Source organism: Phyllobates terribilis, unplaced genomic scaffold (genome assembly GCF_046119375.1).
Source record: "Phyllobates terribilis strain yellow unplaced genomic scaffold, ASM4611937v1 Scaffold_12__6_contigs__length_324123572, whole genome shotgun sequence".
In the NCBI taxonomy this organism is placed as follows: Eukaryota; Metazoa; Chordata; class Amphibia; order Anura; family Dendrobatidae; genus Phyllobates; species Phyllobates terribilis.
Genome location: NW_027362772.1, coordinates 12,389,801 through 12,417,772, shown reverse-complemented (window position 1 = coordinate 12,417,772; position 27,972 = coordinate 12,389,801). Strand labels below are relative to the sequence as shown.

The window sequence follows — 27,972 nt, the reverse complement described above, 5'->3', positions numbered from 1 at the left end:
CTCTCCATCTACCTGATGATCCTGAGGAACATTGGGATCTTCTTGTTTACAGTCCTGTGGAAGAAGAGGACGGGGACATCTCTCTGGTGTTATCCTCTTACTGGATAGATCTGGAGGAAACACATACAGGGACTGAATTCATTCTTTACAAATAGATAATTATAGGCATTATGTATTCAGTCCTATCTATTACAGTACCTGGTGATGTGAGGGGCTGGGGAACCTCCATCATGATGTCCTTGTACAGATCTTTGTGTCCTTCTAAATACTTCCACTCCTCCATGGAGAAATAGACAGTGACATCCTGACATCTTATAGGAACCTGACACATACAATGAAACTGTCATCCAACCAATCCCTTCATAGCTTTACTATAAAATGTCCCAGCATTCCCAGAAGTGTTACCTCTCCAGTCAGCAGCTCAATCATCTTGTAGGTGAGTTCTAGGATCTTCTGGTCATATGTGTCCTCATGTATCAGATGGTGAGGTGGAGGCCCTGTGATTGGGCTCAGGGGTCTTCCCCATCCCTCAGACGCAGGGTCCTGACAGCGCTCACTTGAGGTCTTCTTCACTACTATGTAATCCTGGTTATGGAGAGACACATTAATAAATCTCACTACAGACATTTCCAGAGTCCTCACCTCTCCAGTTCTGTCCATCTGTTATTCCCATAGATAAGAATGATGTAATGTGACGTCATCAGAATCTCTCACCTCTCCAGTAAGCCGGAAGAGGATCTCTAGGGTGAGGTGTAATATTTTCTCAGCCATCTTGTCTGTGTCCATATTTATGTTTGATGGGTAAATCAGGAAAATTCTCTTATATAGAAGATATTCACTGAGAGGATCCGATATTGTAGAGACCTGAACAAAAAGATGAGCCAATGTAACATCATAAAAATCTTGTTTAATAATACAATTACTGGAGCTAATAAGGGAAACATTTGAGATTTATTTTTTACAGTATCTAGTTTTCTTCTTTACATCTACTAATAAAACCTACAGTACAGACCAAAAGTTTGGACACACCTCATTTAAAGATTTTTCTGTATTTTCATGACTATAAAAATTGTACATTCACACTGAAGGCATCAAAACTATGAATTAACACATGTGGAATTATATACTTAACAAAAAAGTGTGAAACAACTGAAAATATGTCTTATATTCTAGGTTCTTCAAAGTAGCCACCTTTTGCTTTGATGACTGCTTTGCACACTCTTGGCATTCTCTTGATGAGCTTCAAGAGGTAGTCACCGGAAATGGTTTTCACTTCACAGGTGTGCCCTGTCAGGTTTAATAAGTGGGATTTCTTGCCTTATAAATGGGGTTGGTACCATCAGTTATGTTGTGCAGAAGTCTGGTGTATACACAGCTGATACTCCTACTGAATAGACTGTTAGAATTTGTATTATGGCAAGAAAAAAGCAGCTAAGTAAAGAAAAACGAGTGGCCATCATTACTTTAAGAAATGAAGGTCAGTCAGTCCAAAAAATTGGGAAAACTTTGAAAGTTTCCCCAAGTGCAGTTGCAAAAACCATCAAGTGCTACAAAGAAACTGGCTCACATGAGGACCGCCCCAGGAAAGGAAGACCAAGAGTCACCTCTGCTTCTGAGGATAAGTTTATCCGAGCCACCAGCCTCAGAAATCGCAGGTTAACAGCAGCTCAGATTAGAGACCAGGTCAATGCCACACAGAGTTCTAGCAGCAGACACATCTCTTCAACAACTGTTAAGAGGAAACTTTGTGCAGCAGGCCTGCATGGTAAAATATCTGCTAGGAAACCACTGCTAAGGACAGGCAACAAGCAGAAGAGACTTGTTTGGGCTAAAGAACACAAGGAATGGACATTAGACCAGTGGAAATCTGTGCTTTGGTCTGATGAGTCCAAAGTTGAGTTCTTTGGTTCCAACAACTGTGTCTTTGTGCGACGTAGAAAAGGTGAACGGATGGACTCTACATCCCTGGTTCCCACCGTGAAGCATGGAGGAGGAGGTGTGATGGTGTGGGGGTGCTTTGCTGGTGACACTGTTGGAGATTTATTCAAAATTGAAGGCATACTGAACCAGCATGGCTACCACAACATCTTGCAGCTGCATGCTATTCCATCCGGTTTGCGTTTAGTTGGACCATCATTTATTTTTCACCAGAACAATGACCCCAAACACACCTCCAGGCTGTGTAAGGGCTATTTGACCAAGAGGGAGAGTGATGGGGTGCTACGCCAGATGACCTGGCCTCCACAGTCACCAGACCTGAACCCAATCGAGATGGTTTGGGGTAAGCTGGACCGCAGAGTGAAGGCAAAAGGGCCAACAAGTGCTAAGCATCTCTGGGAACTCCTTCAAGATTGTTGGAAGACCATTTCTGGTGACTACCTCTTGAAGCTCATCAAGAGAATGCCAAGAGTGTGCAAAGCAGTCATCAAAGCAAAAGGTGGCTACTTTGAAGAACCTAGAATATAAGACATATTTTCAGTTGTTTCACACTTTTTTGTTAAGTATATAATTCCACATGTGTTAATTCATAGTTTTGATGCCTTCAGTGTGAATGTACAATTTTCATAGTCATGAAAATACAGAAAAATCTTTAAATGAGGTGTGTCCAAACTTTTGGTCTGCACTGTATATATTTTAGGCCACAGACAACAAGCAGTTTCTTCCTCGGCGTCTGCAGCTGAATACCATTCTCATAGACTCATCTTCCTTATTGCTAATTCTCGTCTCATTTACCCACACTGGAATCAGCATTAACAATACTGCAGGAGATATTCATTAAACGAGACATGAGAAATAACTACTTCATGATGAGAACGACATCTTCATCTTCTACTACAGCTCTATAAACATATTTGGCCAGAGTCCGTCACGGACTACATCACCACTGGCCGTCTATATGTTTCCCATCCTCACCGGACTGTCATCTTCTATCAGGTTAGATCTCAGGTCTGATTCACACACACAAGTTTGAGGCATTTAAAAAATCTTGCTTGTAAGAACACCAAGACAGGAGTTATTTGATACCAAAGTCTCCATGTACAGTGTTTTATGGGGTTTATTTCTGGCCTTAGGCTTTCCAATATTACAAAAAAAAACTACATAAAAAAGCATAAATTAAAATGTTTCAAAAAAAAAAATTGTCACCAACAATTCTTGTAAAAAGAAAAAAACATGCAAAAAGTTACTTTTTAACACTGTGACAAAGTCACTGGTAAAGTGCTGGAGGGTAGATATGTTTCCCTGAGGCTATTGGCGTCAGTGAATTAAAACCGTTAAGTTTCCTCCAGCACGCTATGTGCAAGGAGGGGGTTAAGTCTCCATTTCCAAAGGGCGTGTTTTTATGAGAACCACAATAGAGCGGGCGGGAGGTTGTTCTCCAGATCTCCTCCCCATGGTGTGGTCTGGGGAGGTTTAAATACTTGGCCAACTGAGACATTCAGAGTTCAACGTCTGGAGAAGTAAGCTCCAGAAGGAGCTTGTGTTTGAACCATGTGGAGTTGCTGAACTCTCAGCAGGCGAATCCCTGCTACTCCAAGGACTGTGTTCTATGTGTTACCATTTCTGCTTTGTTTTTATGCTTTGCTCAGCCAGCTGTGTTTATTTTTATGGACTAAATTTGGTTTATGCAGCATTATAATAAATCAACCAAAGATTTAAAGAGACGGCGTACCTGTGTCTACCTTCGTGTGCAGCTGAGTGAGCAATCTTCCACAGGTGGCACTAGAAGTGTGGGCAAGATTCCCAGGAAGCACGTGTAACGGCTGAGGACAATCCACATGTTCTGGGTAAAGGTGGCCATAAGCCAGGAAACGAAGCCTGAGTATGGAGGACCTGGTCAAGCATCTTGTGATAGCACAGCAGGAGACAAGCAAGCTACTATTGCAGCAGATCCACCAACAGCAGCAGCACCAACAGGACTAGCTCCGACAACAGCAGCAGCAGATGGAATTGCTCGCAGAGGTGGTTCGTGGAAGGCCGACAGCCCCTCCCCCAACTCCAGGTGATGACTTGAGCATCCAGTAAGTGGTAAGGCGAGCCATGCAAAAAATCACCCCGGGCGATGATGTGGAGGCATTTTTGACTGTGTTTGAGCGGGTGGAAGAGCGGGAGAAGCTACCGCCTGAGCAGCGGTCGGAGGTGTTGGCCCCCTATCTGACTGGCGAGCCCCAAAAGGCTTATTACGATCTGACCTTGCAGAATACCGAGGAGTAAATTAAACTCAAAACTGAGATACTGGCATGTATTGGAGTGACTGTCGGTCAGAGCCCAAAGGGTCCACCACTGGGCGTATTGCGGTGATAAACCCCTTCACTCCCAAATGTTCGATCTCCTCCATCTTGTGCAGAAGTGGTTGGAGCCGGAGTCCTCCACTCCACCCCAGATGGTCGAGCAGGTTGTCATGGACAGATTTGTGCACTCCCCTACCTAGGCCAGTGCAGACCTGTGTTGCCCAGGGAGAGCCCCGGAATGCAGATGACCTTGTCGCCCTCGTAGAAAGATACCAGGTGGTCGAGAGTACCCTAAAGAAGCCGGGTGGTGCTACATCCCCATACTGGGGTACTCATGGGGAGCCAGAGTTCCAAAAGAGGGGGAGTAAAGCCACGAGTGGTGGGAGTCCAAGGTTCCAATGGGTTGCTGAGGGGCTGCCAAAGGCCACTGGGAAAGACCTGATCTGCTGCAGGTGTCGTGGTCCTGGACACATAGCTGCCAGTTGTCCTATGTCCTCTGAGCAGATGGACTGCAGCATAGGAAGACGTTGCTCATACAATGCCTACCCCACCTGCAGTGTGGACTATCAGCTCTGTGAGGGGTCCCAGCTGTGTACCGTAACCATAAATGGTGTGTTCGTGTCGGGACTCCTGGACTCAGGAATTTTGGTGACCCTGGTAAAGGCTACACTTCCCCACCAGTTGATCCCAGGGAAGTACATGGGCGTCCGCTGTATCCACAGGGACACCAAGGACTACCCCATCGCCCGAGTGACAATAAAAACTAACTGTGAGGTCGGGGTGGTTGAGGGCTTGTTACACCCGGTTATAATCGGGCGGGATTCTGGCTGTTCTGGGACTTGTGGGGAAAGGCAGGGGTTCCCACTAGCTCAGACCGGAGCCAGTTTGTCCACGAAGAATCCCCATTAGGGCTAGAGTAAGATTAATTCCCCGTGTGTCCTGGCTGGTGACGAGTATGAGACAGCGACCCATGAGGATGAGATTCCAGAACTGAGGGTTTCTGGGGGGAATTTTGGTACAGCGCAAATGCAGGATCTTACGTTAAAAGGTGCATTTGACAATCTGACTGTAATAAATGGGTTTGCCCAAGAGCCGGGGGCTGAAACCAGGTTCCGAAATTTCACCTTAAATGAGGAGCTGCTTTTTCGGGTCACTAAACCAAGAGGGGAAGTGATACAGCAGTTGTTGGTGCCGGGTCCCTATAGACGTAGGGTATTAGATTTGTTCCATTCGCATGTCTTAGGGGGCATCTGTGAGTAGGCAAAACCCAAGAGTGGGTCTTGCATAGGTTCTACTGGCCTGGGTGTCTCCAAGAAATTGTTAATTTCTGCCGGTCTTGCCCTACTTGTCAGCTAACTGCTCCCATGTCCCACTTTCGGAGTCCGCTGGTTCCGTTACCCATTATAGAGATCCCGCTTGACCGAATTGCCATGGACCTTATGGACCCTTAGTTAAGTCTGCCAGGGGTCACCAATACATATTGGTTGTGCTGGACTATGCAACACGGTACCCAGAGGCTGTACCATTGAGAAACTCTTCTGCCAGGAGCATAGCCCGAGAGCAGGTACACATCTTCTCCCGGACGGGCCTGCCAAAAGAGATCCTGACAGACCAGTGAACTCTTTTCATGTTGAAGGTGATGAGGGAGTGGTGTAAGGCTCTCCAGATTACGTAATGTACCATCCGCAGATGAACGGCCTGGTGGAGAGGTTTAACAAGACCTTAACCCCTTTACCCACGAGGGTGGTTTGCACGTTAATGACCGGGCCAATTTTTACAATTCTGACCACTGTCACTTTATGAGGTAATTACTCTGGAACGCTTCAACGGATCCCCCTGATTCGGAGACTGTTTTTTCGTGACATATTGTACTTCATGATAGTGGTAAAATTTCTTCGATATCACTTGCGTTTATTTGTGAAAAAAATGGAAATTTGGCGAAAATTTTGAAAATTTTGCAATTTTCAAAATTTGAATTTTTATGCCCTTAAATCAGAGAGATATGTCACACAAAAAAGTTAATAAATAACATTTCCCACATGTTTACTTTACATCAGCACAATTTTGGAACCAAAATTTTTTTTTGCTAGGAAGCTATAAGGGTTAAAAGATGATCAGCGATTTCTCATTTTTACAACAAAATTTACAAAACCATTTTTTTAGTGACCACATCACATTTGAAGTCACTTTGAGAGGTCTTTATGACAGAAAATACCCAAAAGTGACACCATTCTAAAAACTGCACCCCTCAAGGCACTTGGAATCCCCAGGTGCTTCACAAATTGATTCGTAAAAATGAAAAAGTGGAAAAAAAAATAATTTTTCATTTTTACGAATCAATTTGTGAAGCACCTGGGGGTTCCAAGTGCTCACTATGCATCTAGATAGGTGCCTTGGGGGGTCTAGTTTCCAAAATGGGGTCACTTGCGGGGGAGCTCCAATGTTTAGGCATACAGGGGCTCTCCAAACGCAACATGGTGTCCGCTAACAAATTGAATGGAAAATCCGCTCAAATTGTTAGCGGACACCATGTTGCGTTTGGAGAGCCCCTGTGTGCCTAAACATTGGAGCTCCCCCACAAGTGACCCCATTTTGGAAACTAGACCCCTCAAGGATTTTATCAAGGGGTATAGTGAACATTTTAAACCCAGAGGTACGACACAGAATTTGATAACATTAGGTCATCATATTGAATAAGTTGTCATTAGTCTTGAGCTCAAGTACTCGCTACTTGAGTTTGCATCGGGTACTTGGGTATGCACCATGTACTGCATGTGCTCGAGTGACATGCTCGAGTCCCTGCCCCGCATGTTTCACGGTTATTAGACACCCAAAAAAAAACATGCGGGGATCGCTCATGCATGGCAGGCAATCCCCGCAAAGTTTTTTTGGCCGCGAAGAATATGGGGCGGAGACTCGAGCATGTCACTCAAATACCCACGATACTCAATGCATACCAGAGCACCCGATGCAAACTCAAGTAGCGAGCACTTGCGTTTAACACTAGTCGCCATATCACCATCTTTTTTTCTTACTTTTGAAAAAAATCCCAACCCCATGACAACCCTAACCCCAACCCCAGCCCAACCATAACCCTAGCCCTAGCCCTAACCCTAACCCGAGAGTTTATTTTTTATGCCGTTCCTCGTGCGGTATAAGTGATTAGACGACTTTATTCTTCGGGTCGGTGCGATTACAGCGATACCAGAATCATATGGGGTTTTTATGATTGACAGCTGTCACACACTAAAAGACGCATTTTTTTGTAAAATCTAGTTTTTGCATCGCCATATTTTGAGAGCTATAATTTTTCCAGATTTTGGCAGACAGTCATGTGATGGCTTGTTTTTTGCGGGATGAGTTGATGTTTTTATTGGTGCCATTTTCAGGCACGTGACATTTTTTGATCACTTTTTATTCCGATTTTTGGGAGGCAGAATAAACAAAAACCAACAATTCAGGAACTGTTTTTTTTTTTTTTTTTATTCTGTTCCGCATGTGGTAAAATTGATAAGGCAGCTTTATTCTTTGGGTCAGTACGTTTACAGCGGTACCACATTTATATAGTTTTTCTAAGCTTTGGCGCTTTTACACAATAAAAGCTATTTTATAGAAAAAATTATTTTTTAGCATCGCTTTATTCTGAGAGCTATAACTTTTATAATTTTCGGCTGATGGAGCTGTATGGCGGCTTGTTTTTTGCGGGACGAGATGACGTTTTCAGCGGTAGTATTTTTATTTATATTCGTCTTTTTGATCGCGTGTTATTCCATTTTTTGTTTGGCGGTATGGTGATAAAGCATTGTTTTTTGCTTCGTTTTTTATTTATTTTTTTTACCGTGTTCACTGAAGGGGTTAACTAGTGGGACAGTTTTATAGGTCAGGTCGTTCCGGACGCGGCGATACCAAATTTGTGTACTTTTATTGTTTTTTTTTTCATAATATTTATTGATGGGTACATTATATTTTTATTTTTGGTGGATTCTTTTTTTTATTTTTTTAAAAATATTTTTACAATTTTTTTTTTTTTTTTTCACTTTCTGACAGTTTAACTTGTTTACTTTGTCCCACTCTGGGACTTTAACTTTTTTTTCTCTGATCGCCTGCATGGCACAGGAATGGAGCACCATCCCTGTGCCGTTCAGGCTGTCAGCGCTGGACAGGGAGAAGATAATTTGGAAATGCACTGCGCATGTCCAAAAAATCTTCCTGCTGTCTGGTGACCCGGATGTTGTCATGACAACATCCTGGAAGCCGCGGCAGACAGCGCTGGAGGCCGGAAGAGGAGGTGAGTATACCAATCACCTCCCCTTAGCCACCGCAATGCTGCGATCGACTTCGATCGCAGCATTGCGGGGGTTAATGTGCCGGGAGCGGTGCGGGACCGCTCCCTGCACATAGCACCGGGTGTCAACTGTGACAATCAGCTGACACCCGGCGGCGATCGCTCCCGCACAGCCTATGTGCGGGCGCGATCGCGATGACGTACTAATATGGCACAGGCTTTTAAAGCCCAGTGCACAAACGCGTATTAGTACGTCATAGGTTATAAAGGGGTTAAAGTCCATGCTTAAAAAGGTCGTAGAGAAAGATGGAGGAGACTGGGATTGCCTACTCCCCTACCTGCTATTCTCCATTATGGAAGTTCCCCAGGCCTCTACGGGGTTCTCACCCTTCGAGTTGATTTATGGACGGCACCCTCGGGGACTACTGGACATTGCGAAAGAGACCCGGGAAGCCGAGGTAACACCCCACTTGAGCATCATAGAGCATGTGGCCCAGATGCAAGACCGGATCGTGAGGGTGATGCCGATTCTAAGGGAAAGCCTCCTTCAAGACCTAGAGGCCCAGGCAAGGGTCTATAATCGATAGGCGAGATTGAGACAATTTAACCCTGGAGACTGGGTGTTGGTGTTGATCCCCACGGTGGAAAGTAAATTCCTGGCAACTTGCAAGAGCCATATGAGGTGGTGGAAAAGTTGAGTGACGTCAACTACAAGGTCCACCAACCAGGAAGAAGGAAGCTGTATCAGGTATATCCCGTTAACCTGCTCAAACCTTGGCGAGACAGAGAGCCGGTGGAAGCTACGTGCCTGGGGCCCATCATGAAGCCCGAATTGAGGATGTCACAGTGGCAGAAACACTATCACGGGCCCAGAAGCAACAATGCCGAGAGCGGCTTCAGCAGAACCAGAACCTGTTTTCAGAGCTGCCAGGTTGTACACAGGTGGTCGAACATGTAATCCTGACAGAGCCGCATGTGAGGGTGAATCAAAGGCAGTATCGGATTCCTGAAGCCCGCCACGAGGTAATCTCCAAAGAGGTAAGGAGAATGTTGAGCCTGGACATCATCAAGGAGTCAAAGAGTGGTTGGTCCAGCCCCATTATCCTGGTGCCGAAGCCAGACGGAGAATGGCGGTTCTGTAATGATTACAGGAAGATGAATGAGGTGTCAAAGTTTGACACCTATCCGATGCCCTGCGTCGATGAGCTTATATCTGGCTGTCCCTAGCCTCTCAATATTACCACCATGGACCTAACGAAAGGGTACTGGCAGATTCTCTATTCCCCAAGTGCCAAGGAGAATACGGCCTTCTCTACTCATTAAGGGTGCTTTCAGTACACCAGGATGCTGTTCGGTCTGCAGGGAGCCCCAGCTACCTTCTCTCATAAGAAGTACGCTGCAGCTTACCTGGATGACATTGTAATCTTCAGCCAGGATTGGGGAACTCATTTGCAGAAGGTCCAGCCGCTACTGGATGCGCTTAGGAAAACAGGGTTTACGATAAACCCAAAGTAGTGCGCCATCGGGAAGGAAGAGGCAAAATACTTGGGCTACGCTGTTGGAAGGGGCGAAATAAAGCAGCAAGTAAAGAAAATGGAGGCTATCCAAACACAGTTCCAAGAAGCAAGTTCGTTCGTTTCTGGGAATTGTGGGGTATTATCGGAGATTTATCCCAAATTTCCCCATGATAGCCGCTCCTTAACTGATCTTCTTAAAGGCATGAAAACATCAATGGCCAAGTGTTCCCCTGAAGTGGAGATTAGTGTTCAGCGAATTTGTTCGGCATTTCAAATTCGTGTTCAGGGTTCCGGCTTGTTCGCACCAAAAAAATCGGCTCCACCCATGAACATCCCTGATTTGCCACGCTGTCACGCAGACTGTAGCGTCGGCATCCCTGCCTCCTGCTAGGCAGGGACGCTGTTCCCCTCACCTCTCCACTCCGTGCCCGGCGTCCTCCTCCCGCTCTGCTGGCAGCGCGCGCTGCTTCCCGGCCACTGTGCTTAGGGCGCGCGCGCTCCCCCTCTCTTAAAGGGGCCGCGCGCGCCGTCCTAAGGAGTCCCCGGCCAATGGCCGGAGGACCTCACAATATATAAGGCACCTCCTCCAAAATGGAGGTGCCCGAGCAATGTTGTTGCAAAGCCTTCACTCTGCTTCAGCCCTCAGGTCCCGTTGCCAGTTACCTGCCAGATTCCTGCCTGTTACCTGCCAGTCACCTGCCAGATTCCTGCTTGATACCTGCCTGATATCCGTTTACCTGCTTGCAAGCCTGCGGTCCGACGGTCTGCCTTCCGACACCTGTCAGTCTGTCTATGGACCAGCCTGCCCGCTCACCTGGGAGCGCTCATCTGCTACCTGCCTGCTAGCCTACCTGGAGGCTCCGCCGTCACTTGCCGTGACCACCTGCCTGTCCAGAGACTCTTGCCTGCTCACCTGGGAGCGCTCACCTGCTACCTGTCTGCTAGCCTACCTGGAGGCTCTGCCGTCACTTGCCGTGACCACCTGCCTGTCCAGAGACTCTTGCCTGCTCACCTGGGAGCGCTCACCTGCTACCTGTCTGCTAGCCTACCTGGAGGCTCTGCCGTCACTTGCCGTGACCACCTGCCCGTCCAGAGACTCTTGCCCGCTCACCTGGGAGCGCTCACCTGCTACCTGCCTGCTAGCCTACCTGGAAGCTTTGCCGTCACTTGCCGTGACCACCTGCCTGTCCAAAGACTCTCGCCCGCTCACCTGGGAGCGCTCACCAGCCACCTGCCTGCTGTCCTTCTACCCAGAGACTGTCCCTGTCACTTGCCGTGAGTACCCGTCCTTCTACTCAGAGACTGCCCCTGTCACTTGCCGTGACTACCTGCCCTTCTACCCAGAGACTGTCCCTGTCACTTGCCGTGACTACCTGCCCTTCTACCCAGAGACTGTCCCTGTCACTTGCCGTGACTACCTGCCCGTCTTCCCTGGGAGCCACCCGCTTCCTTACAAGGACCGCCCCCTTGTATAGTTGCTCAGAGGTTCCGCCTCCCAGACCCGTTACACAGATGTTATCTGCGTGGCAAATCAGGGATATTCATGAGTGGAGACGATTTTTGGCGCGAACAAGCCGGAACCCCGAACACGAATTTGAAATGCCGAACAAATTCGCTCAACACTAGCGAAAATGGCATTCCAGGAGTTGAAGCTAGCCCTATGTAAGCAGCCAGTCTTAGTAGCACCTGACTTCACTAAGGAGTTTGTGGTTCAGACTGATGCCTCTGAGGTCGGTTTGGGAGCTGTGTTGTCCCAGGAAATAGATGGGGACGAACATCCAGTCCTATTCCTGAGTAGGAAACTCTCCTCCTGTGAAAAGAACTATGCCATCGTAGAGAAGGGGTGCCTGGCCATTAAATGGGCAATTGAGACCCTAAGATACTATCTGTTAGGCCGAAAATTCAGGCTAGTGTCAGACCATGCACCCCTGAGATGGATGAGGGAAAGGAAGGGGAACAATGCCCAGGTAAGTAGGTGGTTCCTAACACTCCAAGACTTTCATTTTTATGTAGAGCACAGGCCCAGGAAACTACATGGAAAAGCAGATGCCCTATCCAGATTTCCCTGTTTAGCCAGTGAAGGTGCCAAAACCCCCGGCTTTGTGCAGGGGAGGGGATATGTGACAAAGTCACTGGTAAAGTGCTGGAGGGGAGATATGTTTCCCTGAGGCTATTGGCATCAGTGAATTAGAACCGTTAAATTTCCTCCAGCATGTTATGTGCAAGGAGGGGTTAAAGCAAACATGGCATCTAAGGTTTAACAGAGTTCAGCTGAATGTCCCTTCTCCCCCAAGTACTAGACAGTATGGGGCTGCCTAGTTACTACATACTTAAATGACCAATAATGGTGTCTGGGCCTGCAATGTACAAAAGTCAATTAGGCCAGGCCAGAGGCAGCGTCCAATAAGTTACTTTTTAACATCCCCATACACATTAGACTAAAGTTGCATGAAAGCACCGATTTCGGGGGGTCTGGTCAACTATATAATGTATTTGCGGGCCTCCCGACAGATGATGTCAGGGCAGAGAAGGGTCCGGCATCCTGAATTTCAGGGGCTAATCCATTTGTTTTTCCTGCAGATAATCCTCCACTAGAGGAGTCTGGCGGTGACTCTCTCATACAGACCTCAGGAAATTTGGAATATTTGTGTGTATGGGGGAGTCGGTAGAGATAGCAGTCTGCCAAATGACCGTTCAGCCAACACTTATCTCATGTGTATGGGGACGTTAGTATTACATTGATGAGCAGGGATAATACACGGCACTACAGTAGTACAGTGCATCATCTGAGCAATCAGATGCTTATATGTTGTATGATCGCATTACGGAGAGTTGTTTAACCCCATAGTGACTGAGCCAATTTTGACCTTAATGACCAAGCCAAATTTTACAATTCTGACCAGTGTCACCTTATGAGGTAATAACTCTGGAACGCTTAAGCGGATCCCACTGATTCTGAGATTGTTTTTAGTGACATACTGTACTTCACGATAGTGGTAAAAATAATTTGATGACTTGCATTTATTTGTGAAAAAAATGGAAATTTGGCAAAAATGTTGAAATTTTCAAACTTTGAATTCTTATGCCCTTAAATCAGAGAGTTACCGTATTTTTCGGACTATAAGACGCACCGGACCATTAGACGCACCCCAAATTTTGACGTGGAAAATAGGAAAAATTTTTTTTTGATAAGATGGGGGTCCGTCTTAAAGTCTGAATAGGTATCTTACCTGGAAGGGCCGTGTAGCGGGGGACACAGGAGGCAAGGTCCTTCAGGAAGCCGGGCCTGGCGCTGGTGACTTGCGCTAGGCGCCTGGTGCTGATGGCCTGCACTGGGAGCCTGGTGGCCTAGCGCTGGTGGCCTGGGGTTGGACGCCTGGTGGCCTGGGCGCCTGGTGCGCTGGGGGACTTGGGTGCCTGGTTGAGTGGAGGCTGGCTCTGGGGGCTCGGGGCCTGGGTGAGTGGTGGCTGGCTCTGGGGGCTTGGGGCCTGGGTGAGTGGTGGCTGGCTCTGGGGGCTTGGGGCCTGGGTGAGTGGTGGCTGGCTCTGGGGGCTTGGGGCCTGGGTGAGTGGTGGCTGGCTCTGGGGGCTTGGGGCCTGGGTGAGTGGTGGCTAGCTCTGGGGGCTTAGGGCCTGGGTGAGTGGTGGCTGGGGCCCTGGGGCCTGGTATCCAGGCCGGTGTCTTGCTGTGAGTAGCGTGGCAGAGCGGCCATCTCTCTGAAGCTGAGATCTACAGGAAAATGGTTGCCGCCGTAGAAGAGCACATGCGCCGGCTCCGGTGGCCATTTTACTGTAGATCAGCTTCAGAAAGATGGCCGCGCGCACCGGAGCCGATCACAGCAAGAAACCGGCCCTGGCTCCCAGGCAGATACCTCTTCTGCCGCCGCCTGCTGCTGTCGCCGCCGCCACCTGCTGCCGCTGCCACCACCGATCCCACTTCACCACCACTGGTAAGTTTCTTTCGGACCATAAGACGCACCCCCCATTTTCCTCCCAAATTTGGGGGGAAAAAAGTGCGTCTTATGGTCCGAAAAATACGGTAGGTCACGTGCTTCACAGGAACTGAAGCAATGTGGAAGGAAAAAATAAACATTTAACTTTTTTCACAAAAATTTTACTTCAGACCCACATTTTTTTATTTTCACAAGGGTAACAATAGAAAATGGACCGCAAAATTTGTTGTGCAATTTCTCCTGAGCATGCCGATATCCCATATGTGGGGGAAAATCACTGTTTAGGTGCACGGCAGGGCTCGGAAGGGAAGGAGCATTGCTTGATTGTTTGAAAGCAAAAATGTCTGGAAATATGAGTGGACACCATTTCGCGTTTGGAATGCCCTTGATGTGCCTAAATAATGGAAACCTCCCCACAAGTGCCCCTATTTTGGAAACTACACCCCTCAAGGAATGTATCTAGATATATGAGGATCACATTTAACCCCCAGGTGCTTCACAGAAGTTTAGAGTGTAGAGAAGTGAAAATAAAAAATTATATTTTTTCCACAAAAATGTAATTGTTGTCCCAAATTTTTTGTTTTCACAAGAGTAACAGGAGAAATTTGGGCCCAAAATTTGTTGTTCAATCTCACATGAGTACGCTGATACCCCATATATAGAAGAAAACTATTGTTTGGGTGCCCAGCAGGGCTCAAAAAGGAAGGAGTGACGTTTTGGAATGCAGACTTTGATGAAATGGTCTGCGGGTGTCATGTTGCGTTTGGAGAGCCCCTGATGTGCCTAAACAGTGGAAACCCCCAACAAGTGAGCCCATTTTGGAAAGTATACCCCTGAAGGATTTTATCCAGGGGTATAGTGAGCATTTAGAACCCACAAGTACTACACAGAATTTGATAATATTGGGTCGTCATATGGAAAATTTAAATTTTTTTCACGACAATATTGTTGAGCCCCAAATTTGTAATTTTCACAATGGATAATAGGTGAAAATGGACACCATAATTGGTTACGCAATTTCTCCCGAACGCGATGATACCGCATAAGTGGTTAAAAACTTCTGTTTGGGCACATGGCAGGGCTAGGAAAGGAAAGAGAACCATTTGTCTGGAATAAATTGTGAATGCCATGTCGCATTTGGAAAGCACCTGACATGCGAAAACAGCAGAAACCCCCCAGGTGACCCCATATTTGAAACTTCACTGCCTAAGAAATTCATCTAGGAGTGTAGTATTTTGAACCCCTAGGTGCCTCACAGAATTTTATAACACTGAAACATGGAAATATGACATTTTAGTGGTAAAAATATAATTATTGTATTTGCTGCAAATTTTCAGGTATACAAGGGTTAGTAGGTGAAACTGGACCCCATAATTTATTGCACAATTTCTTCCGAACGCGGTGATGCCCCATATGTCGTCAGAAATTACTTTTAGGCCACACGTAAGGCTGAGAAGAAAGGAGCGCTATTTGGCTTTTGGAGCACAGATTTTCCTAGAATAGTTTGCGGGCGACATTTTCGGAGCTCTGAAGGTGTCAGAACAGCAGAAAAACCCCAAAAGTAACCCCATTGTAGAAATTGCACCTCTCAATGAATTCATCTACGGCTGCAGTGATTTGGTAACATCCATGCTAGGCTTTTCTTCTGGAGAATTGCAAAACTGCCAGTTTAGTGCCCACACATTGTGCCCCCATACAGTATAGTGCCCCATACATTGTGCCCAGATTGTGCTTCTGGCGATACACGGCCCGTAAACTGTCAAATGATCTCTTCCCACTATAACAATGCCAAATATGTGGCCGCTTATTGTGGTTTAGAGACAGTGGGGTTCAGAAGGAGGGGCATTTGGATTTGGGAGAGCAGAATTCACTGGATTTTATTTGAGGGGGAGAGAGCCATGTCGCTTTTCAGAGCTTGTTCTACCAGTAACGTGGGAACCCCCTATAGTTTCAGTGACAGATAACATTTTGGGGCGCATACTATTTTTTGATCGCTTCCAGAATAAGGCCGGGATCACATTCTTGTGTTCAAAGCTGAGAACTTACCGCAGGGTTTCCGTGTAAATTCCACAAAAATGCGATTCAGACGAAACCCCCAATAGACACATCCACCATAACGAGGAAGATGGAGACACTTTGGGCTCCATTTGGCATCTGCTCCGGTGGTCTCCATCTTTTTAGACGTGCACAGATCTGTGGTCGTCCACACTTGTGTGCTAAAAAGCTAAAAAAAACGCCTTAAATATTGGGAGACTGCTGGAACAGAGACCAGTCCAAAGTGACTCCAGCAGCCTCATAAGTAAGTGGGTCGATCTGTTTTTTTTTTCTGAATCGCGGTTTTGGGGAATTTACACGGAAACCTAGACGTAAGCTCTCAGTGGACAGCGCAGGATAAATGTGAGTTGAGCCTTATTCCGATTTTTGTAAGGTAGAATGAACAAATAGACATCAGTACAAAAATAGTTCTTATTTTTTGGCCGTTTTCCGTGTGGTATAAGTGATAAGGCAGATTATTCTTCGGGTCGGTGCGATTACAGCGATACCAGATTTATATATATTTTTTTAAGCTTTTGCACCATCACACAGTAAAAATGGTTTGCTTTTTTTATAAAAAAAACTAGTTTTTTTTTGTCGCTATATTCCGATAGCTGTAACTTTTTTTTTTTTTTGCCGAATTAGCTATTTTAGGGCTTATTTTTTGTAGTTTGGCGTTTTCACTTTTACCATTTTTTTTTACATAACTTTTTGATTGCTTTTAATTCACTTTTTTGTGATTCAGCATGATGAAAAAGTGACTTTTTAAAAAAAAAAATTTATGGTGTTTGCCAAACGGAATAAATAATGTGCCAGTTTTATAGAGCGGGCTGTTCCGGACGCGGCGATACCAATTTTATTTGTACTTTTTAATTTATTTTTGTTTTATCACAAACGCTGTGTTTAGAATGGCGAAACAGCTTTTTGTGACGTGTGCATTTTTTTGTGTGTTTTTTCTTTTATCTATATTTAATTTACCGTATATTCCGGCGTATAAGACGACTTTTGAAGACTGAAAAATCTTCTGTCTAGTCTGGGGTCGTCTTATACGCCGGTAATGCTTTTGAACTTTCAGAAATTGACATGCGGGGATACTCTGGGGGTGTTAATAAGCTGCCGTGGCCGTATCCCTGCCATGTCGGAGTTAATATAAGGTGGAGGGAGTTAAAATACGGCGGCGGTAGGTCCAGACAGTCAGCGCTTCTGTGCTGAAACTGACACATCGCTGCGTATTCCCAGCTCCGGACACAGCGCAGGGCTTCTGTGCCGACAGCTTTCACTTGTCACAGAAGCGGTGCGCTGTGTCCGGAGCAGGGAAGTTCGCATTGCTTCTGTGACAATATATGAAAAGCCGGCAATTCAGCAGCGGCATAAGCCGGCACCCGACAATTTAGAATAGAAAGAATAGAGCTTCACACATAGATTAGATAGATAGAAACATGTCAGTCACATATATATGAAGTACAGTGACAGTGTTGCTTACTGTACTTGTCATTTAGTGTAAAGGATTTATTAAAACAAATAATAGTGTTTTCATGCACCGTCTCTTTAAAAAAGCCGGCCGGCATTTCAGCATCTGTACCCGACAATTTATAACAGAAAGATAGAGCATCACACATAGATTAGATAGATAGAAACATGTCAGTCACATATATAAGAAGTACAGTGACAGTGCTGGTTACTGTACTTGTCATCTAGTGTTAAAATAACGGATTTATTTAAAAAAAAATTGGCGTGGGGTTCCCCTTAATTTTAGTCTCTAGCGGAGGTTAAGCAGACGGCTGGGGCAGATGTTTGAAGCCTGGGAAGGGGGTAATACCCACGGAGCTTCCCAGGCTACTAATATCAGCCCCCAGCTGAATACATAGCCTTTACTAGCTATTAAAATGGGGGACCCCGCAAAAAAAATGACGTGGGGTCCCCCCTAATTTAATAGCTAGCAAAGGCTAGGCAGACAGCTGGGGGCTGATATTAATAGCCCAGGAAGGGAGCCATGAATATTGGCCCCCTCCCAGGCTAGAAACACCAGCCGTCAGCCGCCCCAGAAATGGCGCATTCATAGGATGCGCCAATTCTGGCACTTAGCCTCGCTCTTCCACGCTGCCCTGGTGCGGTGGCAGGGGGTAATAGGGCTGGGGTTGATGTCAGCTTATAATGCCAGCTGACATCAAGCCCAGGTTAGTAATGGAGAGGCGTCTATAAGACACCCCCATTACTAACCCCATAGTAAAAGTAAAAAAAAACACAAACACCCAGAATAAAGTCCTTTAATTGAAATAAACACACAATTCTTTATTGTTCTAAATTAAACCATACTTACCATCACGCCCATTGCAGCTGAAGCCAACGATCTCCTGCAATAAAAGTAAAATAATAAAGCAACCTCATCCTTACCTTTCCATGGTTCCCAGGACAGCTCCAGCTCTGCTACATCGAGATGACAGGCTGGACCGCAGCAGAACGCTGCCATCCAGCCTGTCATCCCGCAGACACTGAGAAGCGCAGGCATGCTTGCGCTCCTCAGCGTCTCTCTGTGACGGCATCCAGATGAGCCGACAATGAACTCAGCTCACCTCCTGGACGTCCGTCACTGACAGCGTGGGAAACTTCTACTGCGCATGCGGGGAGCAGGAGAATTTTCCCACGCTGTCAGTGACGTGCATGAGGTGAGCCGAGTTCATTGGACATGATCTCGGCTCATCTGGATGCCGTCACAGTCAGACACTGAGGAGCACAAGCATGCCTGCGCTTCTCAGTGTCTGCCGCATGGCAAGCTGAACGGCAGCGTTCTGCTGCGGTGCAGCCTGTCATGTGAATGTAGCAGAGCTGGACCGGTCCTGGGAACCATGGAGAGGTAAGGATGAGGTTGCTTTATTATTTTACTTTTATTGCAGGAGATCGTTGGCTTCAGCTGGAATGGGCGTGATGGTAAGTATGGTTTAATTTAGAACAATAAAGGATTGTGTCTTTATTTCAATTAAAGGACTTTATTCTGGGTGTTTGTGTTTCTTTTAATTACTTTACTAGAAATTCATGGCGGTCATGTCTAATATTGGCGTGACCCCATGAATTTCGGGCTTAGGGCCAGCTGATAATGCCAAGCTGGCCTTAACCCCTTTATTACCCAGTGAGCCACCGCACCAGGGCCCTGGATAAGTTGGGTACAGCGCCAGAAGATGGCGCTTCTATGAACGCGCCATTTTCCGGGGTGGCTGCGGACTGCAATTTGCAGCGGGGGGGGCCCAGAAAGCTTGGGCCTCCCTGCGCTGCGGATTCCAGCCCCCAGCTGCCTAGTTGTACCTGGCTGGACACAAAAATAGGGCGAAGCCCCACGTCTTTTTTTTTTTAATTATTTCATGAAATAATTAAAAAAAAAAAGGGCTTCCCTATATTGTTGTGTCCGGCCAGGTACAAATAGGCAGCTGGTGGTTGGGGGCAGCCCGTTCCTGCCTGCTGTACCTGGCTGGACACAAAAATATGGCGAAGCCCACGTCAACATTTTTGGGAAAAATTAATTACAAAATTAATAATAATTTAGGGACTGCATCTTTATTAACCCCTCAATTGTCATTTAGTGTTAAAATAAAGGATTTTTTAAAAAGAAAATTGGCGTGGGATCCACCATCATTATAGTCTCTAGCGGAGGTTAAGCAGACGGCTGGGGCAGATGTTTGAAGTCTGGGAAGGGGGTAATACCCACGGAGCTTCCCAGGCTACTAATATCAGCCCCCAGCTGAATACCTAGCCTTTACTAGCTATTAGAATGGGGGACCCCCCCAAAAAATGACGTGGGGTCCCCCCTATTTTAATATGTTTATGAGTGACAGTTTTCCTGCTATATACCTGCATGTCATAAGAATTTAAATTAAAAAAGGACCATGTTAAATTCAAATCTGTTTTTTTTTAATTTTTACCGGTGTTTGGTATGCGTTGGAAAAGGGGTAGTCTTATACGGTGAATATATCCTAAACTCTATATTTTAACAGGAAAGTAGGGGGGTCGTCTTATACACCAGGTCGTCTTATACCCCGGAATATACGGTAACTTGTTTCACTGTGGGACCTGTATAATTTTTATTTTTATCACTGGTCTCATACACTGTAGTACATGAGAGTAGTCAGCTTATAGCTGGATCTCACAGGCCACCGTACCCTGGGGTCATCACATGACCTCAGGATACCATGGTAACCATCGGGACCGGCAATTTTCATAGTGGGGGTCTCATGATTACAAAGGGGTCTTGTGACCCCCTTGTAACAACTTAAATACTGCTGTCGCAATTGATGGTTGCAAAACCATCCGGGCTGATACTGCAGGGTGCCAGCAGTCACATACAGCTGACACCCACGGGACTTGTAACTGCCGGGTGGCAATATTCTCTTATTCCCGATTGCAGTTTTAAAACGGCAATGAGGGAATAAAGCCCCTTAAAGACAGCAGTTTTAATGAATATCGGCGTTCATTAAGGGGTTAAAACAAAAGTGCTAAAAAAGGTGCCTAAACAGTGCCAACATACCACAAGTGACACCATTTTAGAAACTAGACCCCGCAAGGAATATTTAGATGTGTGGTGAACACCTTAAAACCCCAGGTGCTTCACAGAAGTTTATAACGTAGAGCTGTGAAATAAAAAATCTATTTTTTTCTACAAAAATTATCTTTTAGTCTCAAATTTTTTATTATCACAAGGGTAACATGAAAAAATGGACCTTAAAAGTTGCTGTGCAATTTCTCCTGAGTTTACAAATATACAAAGTGTGGTCGAAAACTACCTTTGAGGCACAGTGCAAAGCTCAGAAGGGAAGAGGAGCCATTTTGGAGTTCAAATTTTGCTGGACTGGTTTGAGTATGCCATTTCACATTGGCAGAGCCCCTGAGGTGCCAAAACAGCAGAATCCCCCATAAGTGACCCCATTTTACAAACTACACCTCTCAATGAATTCATCTAGGGGTGCAGTGATCATATTGACACCACAGGTATATCACAGAATTTTATACCATTGGGCAGTGAAGGAAAAAATAATTACATTTTTACCACAAATATTTAGTTTTAGCTCCAGATTTTATATTTTCGCATGGGGAAATTGGTAAAAAAAAATGGCACCAAAATGTGTCACACAATTTCTGCTGAACGTCGCACTACCTCACATGTGGTTGTACAGTACGGATTTGCCACACGGCGAGACTCGGTAGGGACGGAGCGCTATTTGCCTGCTGGAGCGCAGATTTTACTAAAATAGTTTGCGGACTCCATATACAGAGCCCCTAAGTGCTAGAAGAGCAGAATCCTCCCTCAAGTGACCCTATTTTAGGAATTATACCCCTGCCAAACATATGGACGCTAAATGTGGTTTAGACACACTGCGGTGCTCAGAAGGGAGGGGGGATTGGGATTTGGGAGTGCAGAATTTGCTGAATTTCTTTTTTTTTTGGGGGGGGGGGGGCATTTTGCTTTTCCAGAGCCTTTGTACTACCAGTAACGTGGAAGCCCCCTATAATTCCATTAACACATGACGGACCTGAGTGGGGGCGTTTTATGTGAAGCTTTATTTGGGAATATTTTACATAACATTTTAGATCACATTTATCCGGGACTCTACGCTGAGCACTTACTTTGGGGTTTCCATCTAAATCTTCGAATGACGTGATTCAGATGAAACCCCTGAGGGATCCATTCACTATAATGAGATGAGGCAGCAGAGTTACTCTGGACTCTGTCTGGCCTCTGTTCAACGTTGTCCTTCTTTTCAGAGGTGCACAAAACTGTGGCTGACTGTGCTTTTATCTCCGCCTAAAAAGAAGGACACCGCTGGATCATAGGTCAGACGGCGTCCATAGTGTCTCCATCTGCCTCATTACAGGGAATCTTCCTCCATGGGTTCCATCTGAATCATCTATTTCAGAGATTGACACAGAAACCCCGATGTAAGCACTCAGCGCAGAGTGCAGGATAAATATGTGCCGAGCCTTACTGTGGTCTTTGGTGGGGAAAAATGAACAAATCAACAGCAGGCGAAGAATTGGTTTTATTTACTTTTTACGCCGTTCCTCGTGCGGTGTAAGTAATTAGGTAACTTTATTCTTTGGGTCGGTGCGATTACAGTGATACCAGACTTATATTGGGTTTTCATGATTGGCTGCTGTCACACACTAAAAAATGTTGTTTTTTTTGCAAAAACTAGTCTTTACATTGCCATATTTTGAGAGCTATAATTTTTCCATAATTCTGCAGACAGAGTCATGTAAGGGGCTTGTTTTTTGCGGGACAAGTTGACGTTTTTGTTGATACCATTTTCGGGTAAATTACATTTTTTGATTGCTTTCTATTCTGATTTTTGGGGAGGCAGAATGAACTAAAACCAGCAATTCAAAAATTGTTTTCTTTTGTCGTTACTTGTGTGGTAAAATTGAGAAGGTAGCTTTATTCTTCGGGCCAGTACGATTATAGCGGTACCTCATTTATGTAATTTTTTTTTGTTTTGGCGCTTTTACATAATTATTTTTTTATATAAAAGTTTATTTACATCTGTCCTTTTGATCGCGTTTTATTCCACTTTTTTCCAGCAGTATGATGAAAAGGCATAGTTTACCTTGTGGATTTTTTTTTTTTACGCTATTCACTGAAAGGGTTAACTAGTGTGACATGGGTCATTCTGGACCAAATATGTTTACTTTTTTGTTTATTTTTTTACATAAAATGTGTATTTATTAGTGTAATATATTTCACTATTATTTTTTAACATTTTTTTACTTAATCCCACTATGGTACTTTAACTTTTTTCACAGGTATAATGTATTGCAATGCACTGGCAGTACCGTGGGAAACAACCCTAAAATAAAATATTAAACCTTTTTTAAATATATGCATTGAAAACTGGGACTAACAACATATATATACTTTAAGCTAGCAAAATTACAAGCTGAATCGTTTGATGTGGAAGTATATAATCATATATAAACAATGATGCTGCTGAATAATTGATACAGTCACTACATTACCCTATCCCGTACCTAAACAAAGCTGATACTGCCTGGCCACGGAGGTTGGCACACTAAGGAACGACAATGGCGCCCCCGCTCACCGGTGGCTGTCCCTCAGAAGCCCTAGTTAATTCTGATACATATCAAAAAAATACACTGATACATTAAATAGGACCAGATATGTCTCAAGGTATAAAGGAAAGGGTATGGTCCTCATCAGAGAATGGTTCAATAATCCGCCTCAACAGCTTCATCAGGAGCTTCATACAGGGATGATGATACATGATGTTCAGCATAGTAATAGCCAGGTGTCCATGTATAAATATCCCACTTCATCCAAACCCCTCCCCAGACTAGGAGACCCATTCTCATTCCTAGAGGTGAATTGTCATAGGACATACAGAATGGAGTCTGTCTACAACAATGTACTGCGCCTGCGCTACTTCTCATTTGCTAGAGGTCCAATAATGTACATCCCCTAGTGTGCATGTCCGGAAGTGACGACCTTTACACTGAAACGCCGGATAAATGGATTAACGCCGCACCACTTGTACCAGTGACTGTGCATACCCGTAGTTATGTGTTCCACGCAGGAGAGCATAATTGCCTATATGTATGCGGACCATCACCCTTGTCAGTAGATAAAGTAACATATGATTAAAGGGTTTCTGTTTGCCTGTGTGTTGTATCCGGTCACCTGTTTACAGGAGCATAAAGGTGTTAGGCGTCAGTCTGGTTCTGGATTCGAAATGGGTCCAGGACCTTCTGTGGTCTCCCATTTTAGTCCAGCCGGGGCTGATGCTGCTCAGCATCACCATCAGCCCCAACGCCTAGCTGGTCCACGAGACATACGGATTGTCTCCCATGTATTGGCACCTAGCAAGGTTAAGAATAGGTTGCAGAGGGAGACAGGGTGCTTGGAGTTTAAGTCCAGGATTCGCCGTACTGAGCATGCCCGTGACCTGGCGGATCGTGATTGGTGGTTTGGAACCCACCTGACCCGGTGACCTGGCACCGCCTGATTGATCCACAGGTAATGTCAACAATGGCGCGTCGGTGGGCAGGGCTTAGTCTTTAAAAGGCCCGCCCACAAACATGGCAGCGCGCTCGGATCATTTGAGCAAGTGATGCTGTTGTGTGAACAACTGTGTTCCACGTGCTCCCTAGCTGTTCGCTCCGTGACCTGCCGATGCCAGAGTTCGCTCGGCTAATTAGCACAGGTCGCTTAGGCAGGTTAGCTCCATAGAGGCAGGTAGCTTCGCCTGGCAGCCTGGCTTAGCCAAAGGGGTCGCCTATCACCCCGAGCAGCCTACAGACGTCCTGTGCACGGCTAACGCCTGTTCGCCACGTGGAGTTGAATCCTTCAGTCCGGTAGCACGCCGGCTGGGGGCACGTGTACCCGTTGGCGTAGTCACACACGCATCCTAGCGCCGCCACTATAGTCCCTGTGCTGTAACAGGACTACAGATAGTTTTTCTCTGCCTATCTCTCCTGTAGCTAACGGAGATCGTGCGAATTGATATACCCGTTCCAGTGTGCTGTAACACGGAAGGGTTTATCATTTAAGTTGGTTGCTTCCCTTTCCACCTGGAAAGTGTTCGGCAGCAGTCCACCAGGCTGCATCGCGGACCCCGGGGTCCTTTGCGTTCCATTATATTAAAGTTGTCTGCAACCGCCCTCCTAACAAAAGGGGGCATTACAAAGTGTGGGGGCATCATACATACTGCATAAAAGGCATAATGGGGGCATTACACTGTGTGGGGGGCATCATACAAACTGAAAAAGGGACATAATGGGGGGATTACAGTGGGGACATCATACATACTACATAACGGGCATAATGGGGGCATCCTACATTGTACATAAGGGGCATAATGGGGGCATTACACTGTGTGGGGGCATCATACATACTGAAAAAGGGGCATAATGGGGGGATTACAGTGGGGACATCATACATACTACATAACGGGCATAATGGGGGCATCATACATGCTGCATAAGGGGCATAATGGGGGCATTACACTGTGTGGGGGCATCATACATACTGCATAAGGGGCATAGTGGGAGCATTACACTGTGTGGGGCATCATACATCCTGCATAAGGGGCATAATGGGGGCATTACACTGTGTGGGGGCATCATGCATCCTGCATAAGGGGCTATAATGTGGGCATTACACTGTGTGGGGTCAACATACATCCTGCATAAGGGGCATAATGGGGGCATTACGCTGTGGGGGCATCATACATACTACATAAGGGGCATTACACTGTGTGGGGGCATCATACATACTGCATAAGGGGCATAATGGGGGCATTACACAGCGTGGGGGCATCATACATATTGCATTAGCGGCATAATGAGTGCATTACACTGTGGGGGGCATCGTACATACTGCATAAGGGGGCATAATGGGGGCATTACACTGTGTGTGGGCTTCATACATAGTGCATAAGGGGCATAACACTGTGTGGGGGGCATCATACATCCTGCATAAGGGGCATAATGGGGGCATTACACTGTGAGGCATCATACATACTGCATAAGGAGCATAATGGGGGCATCATACATACTGCATAAGGGGCATAGTGGGGGCATTACACTGTGTGGAACATCATACATCCTGCATAAGGGGCATAATGGGGGCATTACACTGTGTGGGGGCATCATGCATACTGCATAAGGGGCATAATGGGGGCATTACACTGTGTGGGGGGCATCATACTGCATAAGGGGCATTACACTGTGTGGGGGGCATCATACATCCTGCATAAGGGGCTATAATGGGGGCATTACACTGTGTGGGGTCAACATACATCCTGCATAAGGGGCATAATGGGGGCATTAAGCTGTGGGGGCATCATACATACTGCAGAAGGGGCATAATAGGGGCATTACACTGTATGGGGGCATCATACATACTGCATAAGGGGCATAATGGGGCATTACACAGTGTGGGGGCATCATACATATTGCATTAGCGGCATAATGGGGCATTACACTGTGGGGGCCATCATACATCCTGCATAAGGAGCATAATGGGGGCATTACACTGTGTGGGGCATCATACATACTGCATAAGGGGGGATAATGGGGGCATTACACTGTGTGTGGGCTTCATACATACTGCATAAGGGGCATAACGGGGGCATTACACTGTGTGGGGGCATCATACATCCTGCATACGGGGCATAATGGGGGCATTACACTGTGTGGGAGGTATCATGCATCCTGCATAAGGGGCATAATGGGGGCATTACACTGTGTGGGGGCATCATACATCCTGCATAAGGGGCATAATGGGGGCATTACACTGTGTGGGGCATCATACATCCTGCATAAGAGACATAATGGGGGCATTACACTGTGTGGGGGACATCATACATCCTGCATAAGGGGCTATAATGTGGGCATTACACTGTGTGGGGTCAACATACATCCTGCATAAGGGGCATAATGGGGGCATTACGCTGTGGGGGCATCATACATACTACATAAGGGGCATTACACTGTGTGGGGGCATCATACATACTGCATAAGGGGCATGATGGGGGCATTACACAGCGTGGGGGCATCATACATATTGCATTAGCGGCATAATGAGTGCATTACACTGTGGGGGGCATCGTACATACTGCATAAGGGGGCATAATGGGGGCATTACACTGTGTGTGGGCTTCATACATAGTGCATAAGGGGCATAACACTGTGTGGGGGGCATCATACATCCTGCATAAGGGGCATAATGGGGGCATTACACTGTGAGGCATCATACATACTGCATAAGGAGCATAATGGGGGCATCATACATACTGCATAAGGGGCATAGTGGGGGCATTACACTGTGTGGAACATCATACATCCTGCATAAGGGGCATAATGGGGGCATTACACTGTGTGGGGGCATCATGCATACTGCATAAGGGGCATAATGGGGGCATTACACTGTGTGGGGGGCATCATACTGCATAAGGGGCATTACACTGTGTGGGGGGCATCATACATCCTGCATAAGGGGCTATAATGGGGGCATTACACTGTGTGGGGTCAACATACATCCTGCATAAGGGGCATAATGGGGGCATTAAGCTGTGGGGCCATCATACATACTGCATAAGGGGCATAATAGGGGCATTACACTGTATGGGGGCATCATACATACTGCATAAGGGGCATAATGGGGCATTACACAGTGTGGGGGCATCATACATATTGCATTAGCGGCATAATGGGGCATTACACTGTGTGGGGGCATCATACATCCTGCATAAGGGGCATAATGGGGGCATTACACTGTGTGGGGCATCATACATCCTGCATAAGGGGCATAATGGGGGCATTACACTGTGTGGGGCATCATACATACTGCATAAGGGGGGATAATGGGGGCATTACACTGTGTGTGGGCTTCATACATACTGCATAAGGGGCATAACGGGGGCATTACACTGTGTGGGGGCATCATACATCCTGCATACGGGGCATAATGGGGGCATTACACTGTGTGGGAGGTATCATGCATCCTGCATAAGGGGCATAATGGGGGCATTACACTGTGTGGGGGCATCATACATCCTGCATAAGGGGCATAATGGGGGCATTACACTGTGTGGGGCATCATACATCCTGCATAAGGGGCATAATGGGGGCATTACACTGTGTGGGGGGCATCATCCATCCTGCATAAGGGGCATAATGGGGGCATTACACTGTGTGGGGGGCATTATACATACTGCATAAGGAGCATCATACATCCTGCATAAGGGGCATAATGGGGGCATTACACTGTGTGGGGGTCATCATAAATACTGCATAAGGGGCATAATGGGGGCATTACACTGTGTGGGGGCCATCATAAATACTGCATAAGGGGCATAATGGGGGCATTACACGGTGTAGGGGCATCATACAAACTGCATAAGGGGCATAATGGGGGCATCATACATACTACATAAGGGGCATAATGGTGGCAT

At 46.2% G+C, this 27,972-nt stretch overlaps 1 protein-coding gene across 1 annotated transcript in view; it reads right to left on the bottom strand.

The window, feature by feature from the left end:
* The window catches only part of LOC141171900 (uncharacterized), an 87,076-nt gene that overhangs the window by 7,181 nt on the left and 51,923 nt on the right, over positions 1-27,972 (bottom strand). The window contains exons 2-5 of the mRNA XM_073655536.1: positions 715-864; positions 406-585; positions 199-322; positions 13-110 (exon numbers count right to left, since the gene is read on the bottom strand). Coding sequence (XP_073511637.1) covers positions 13-110; positions 199-322; positions 406-585; positions 715-786 — 474 coding nt within the window. The 5' untranslated portion in view covers positions 787-864. The remainder of the gene's footprint in view (positions 1-12; positions 111-198; positions 323-405; positions 586-714; positions 865-27,972) is intronic.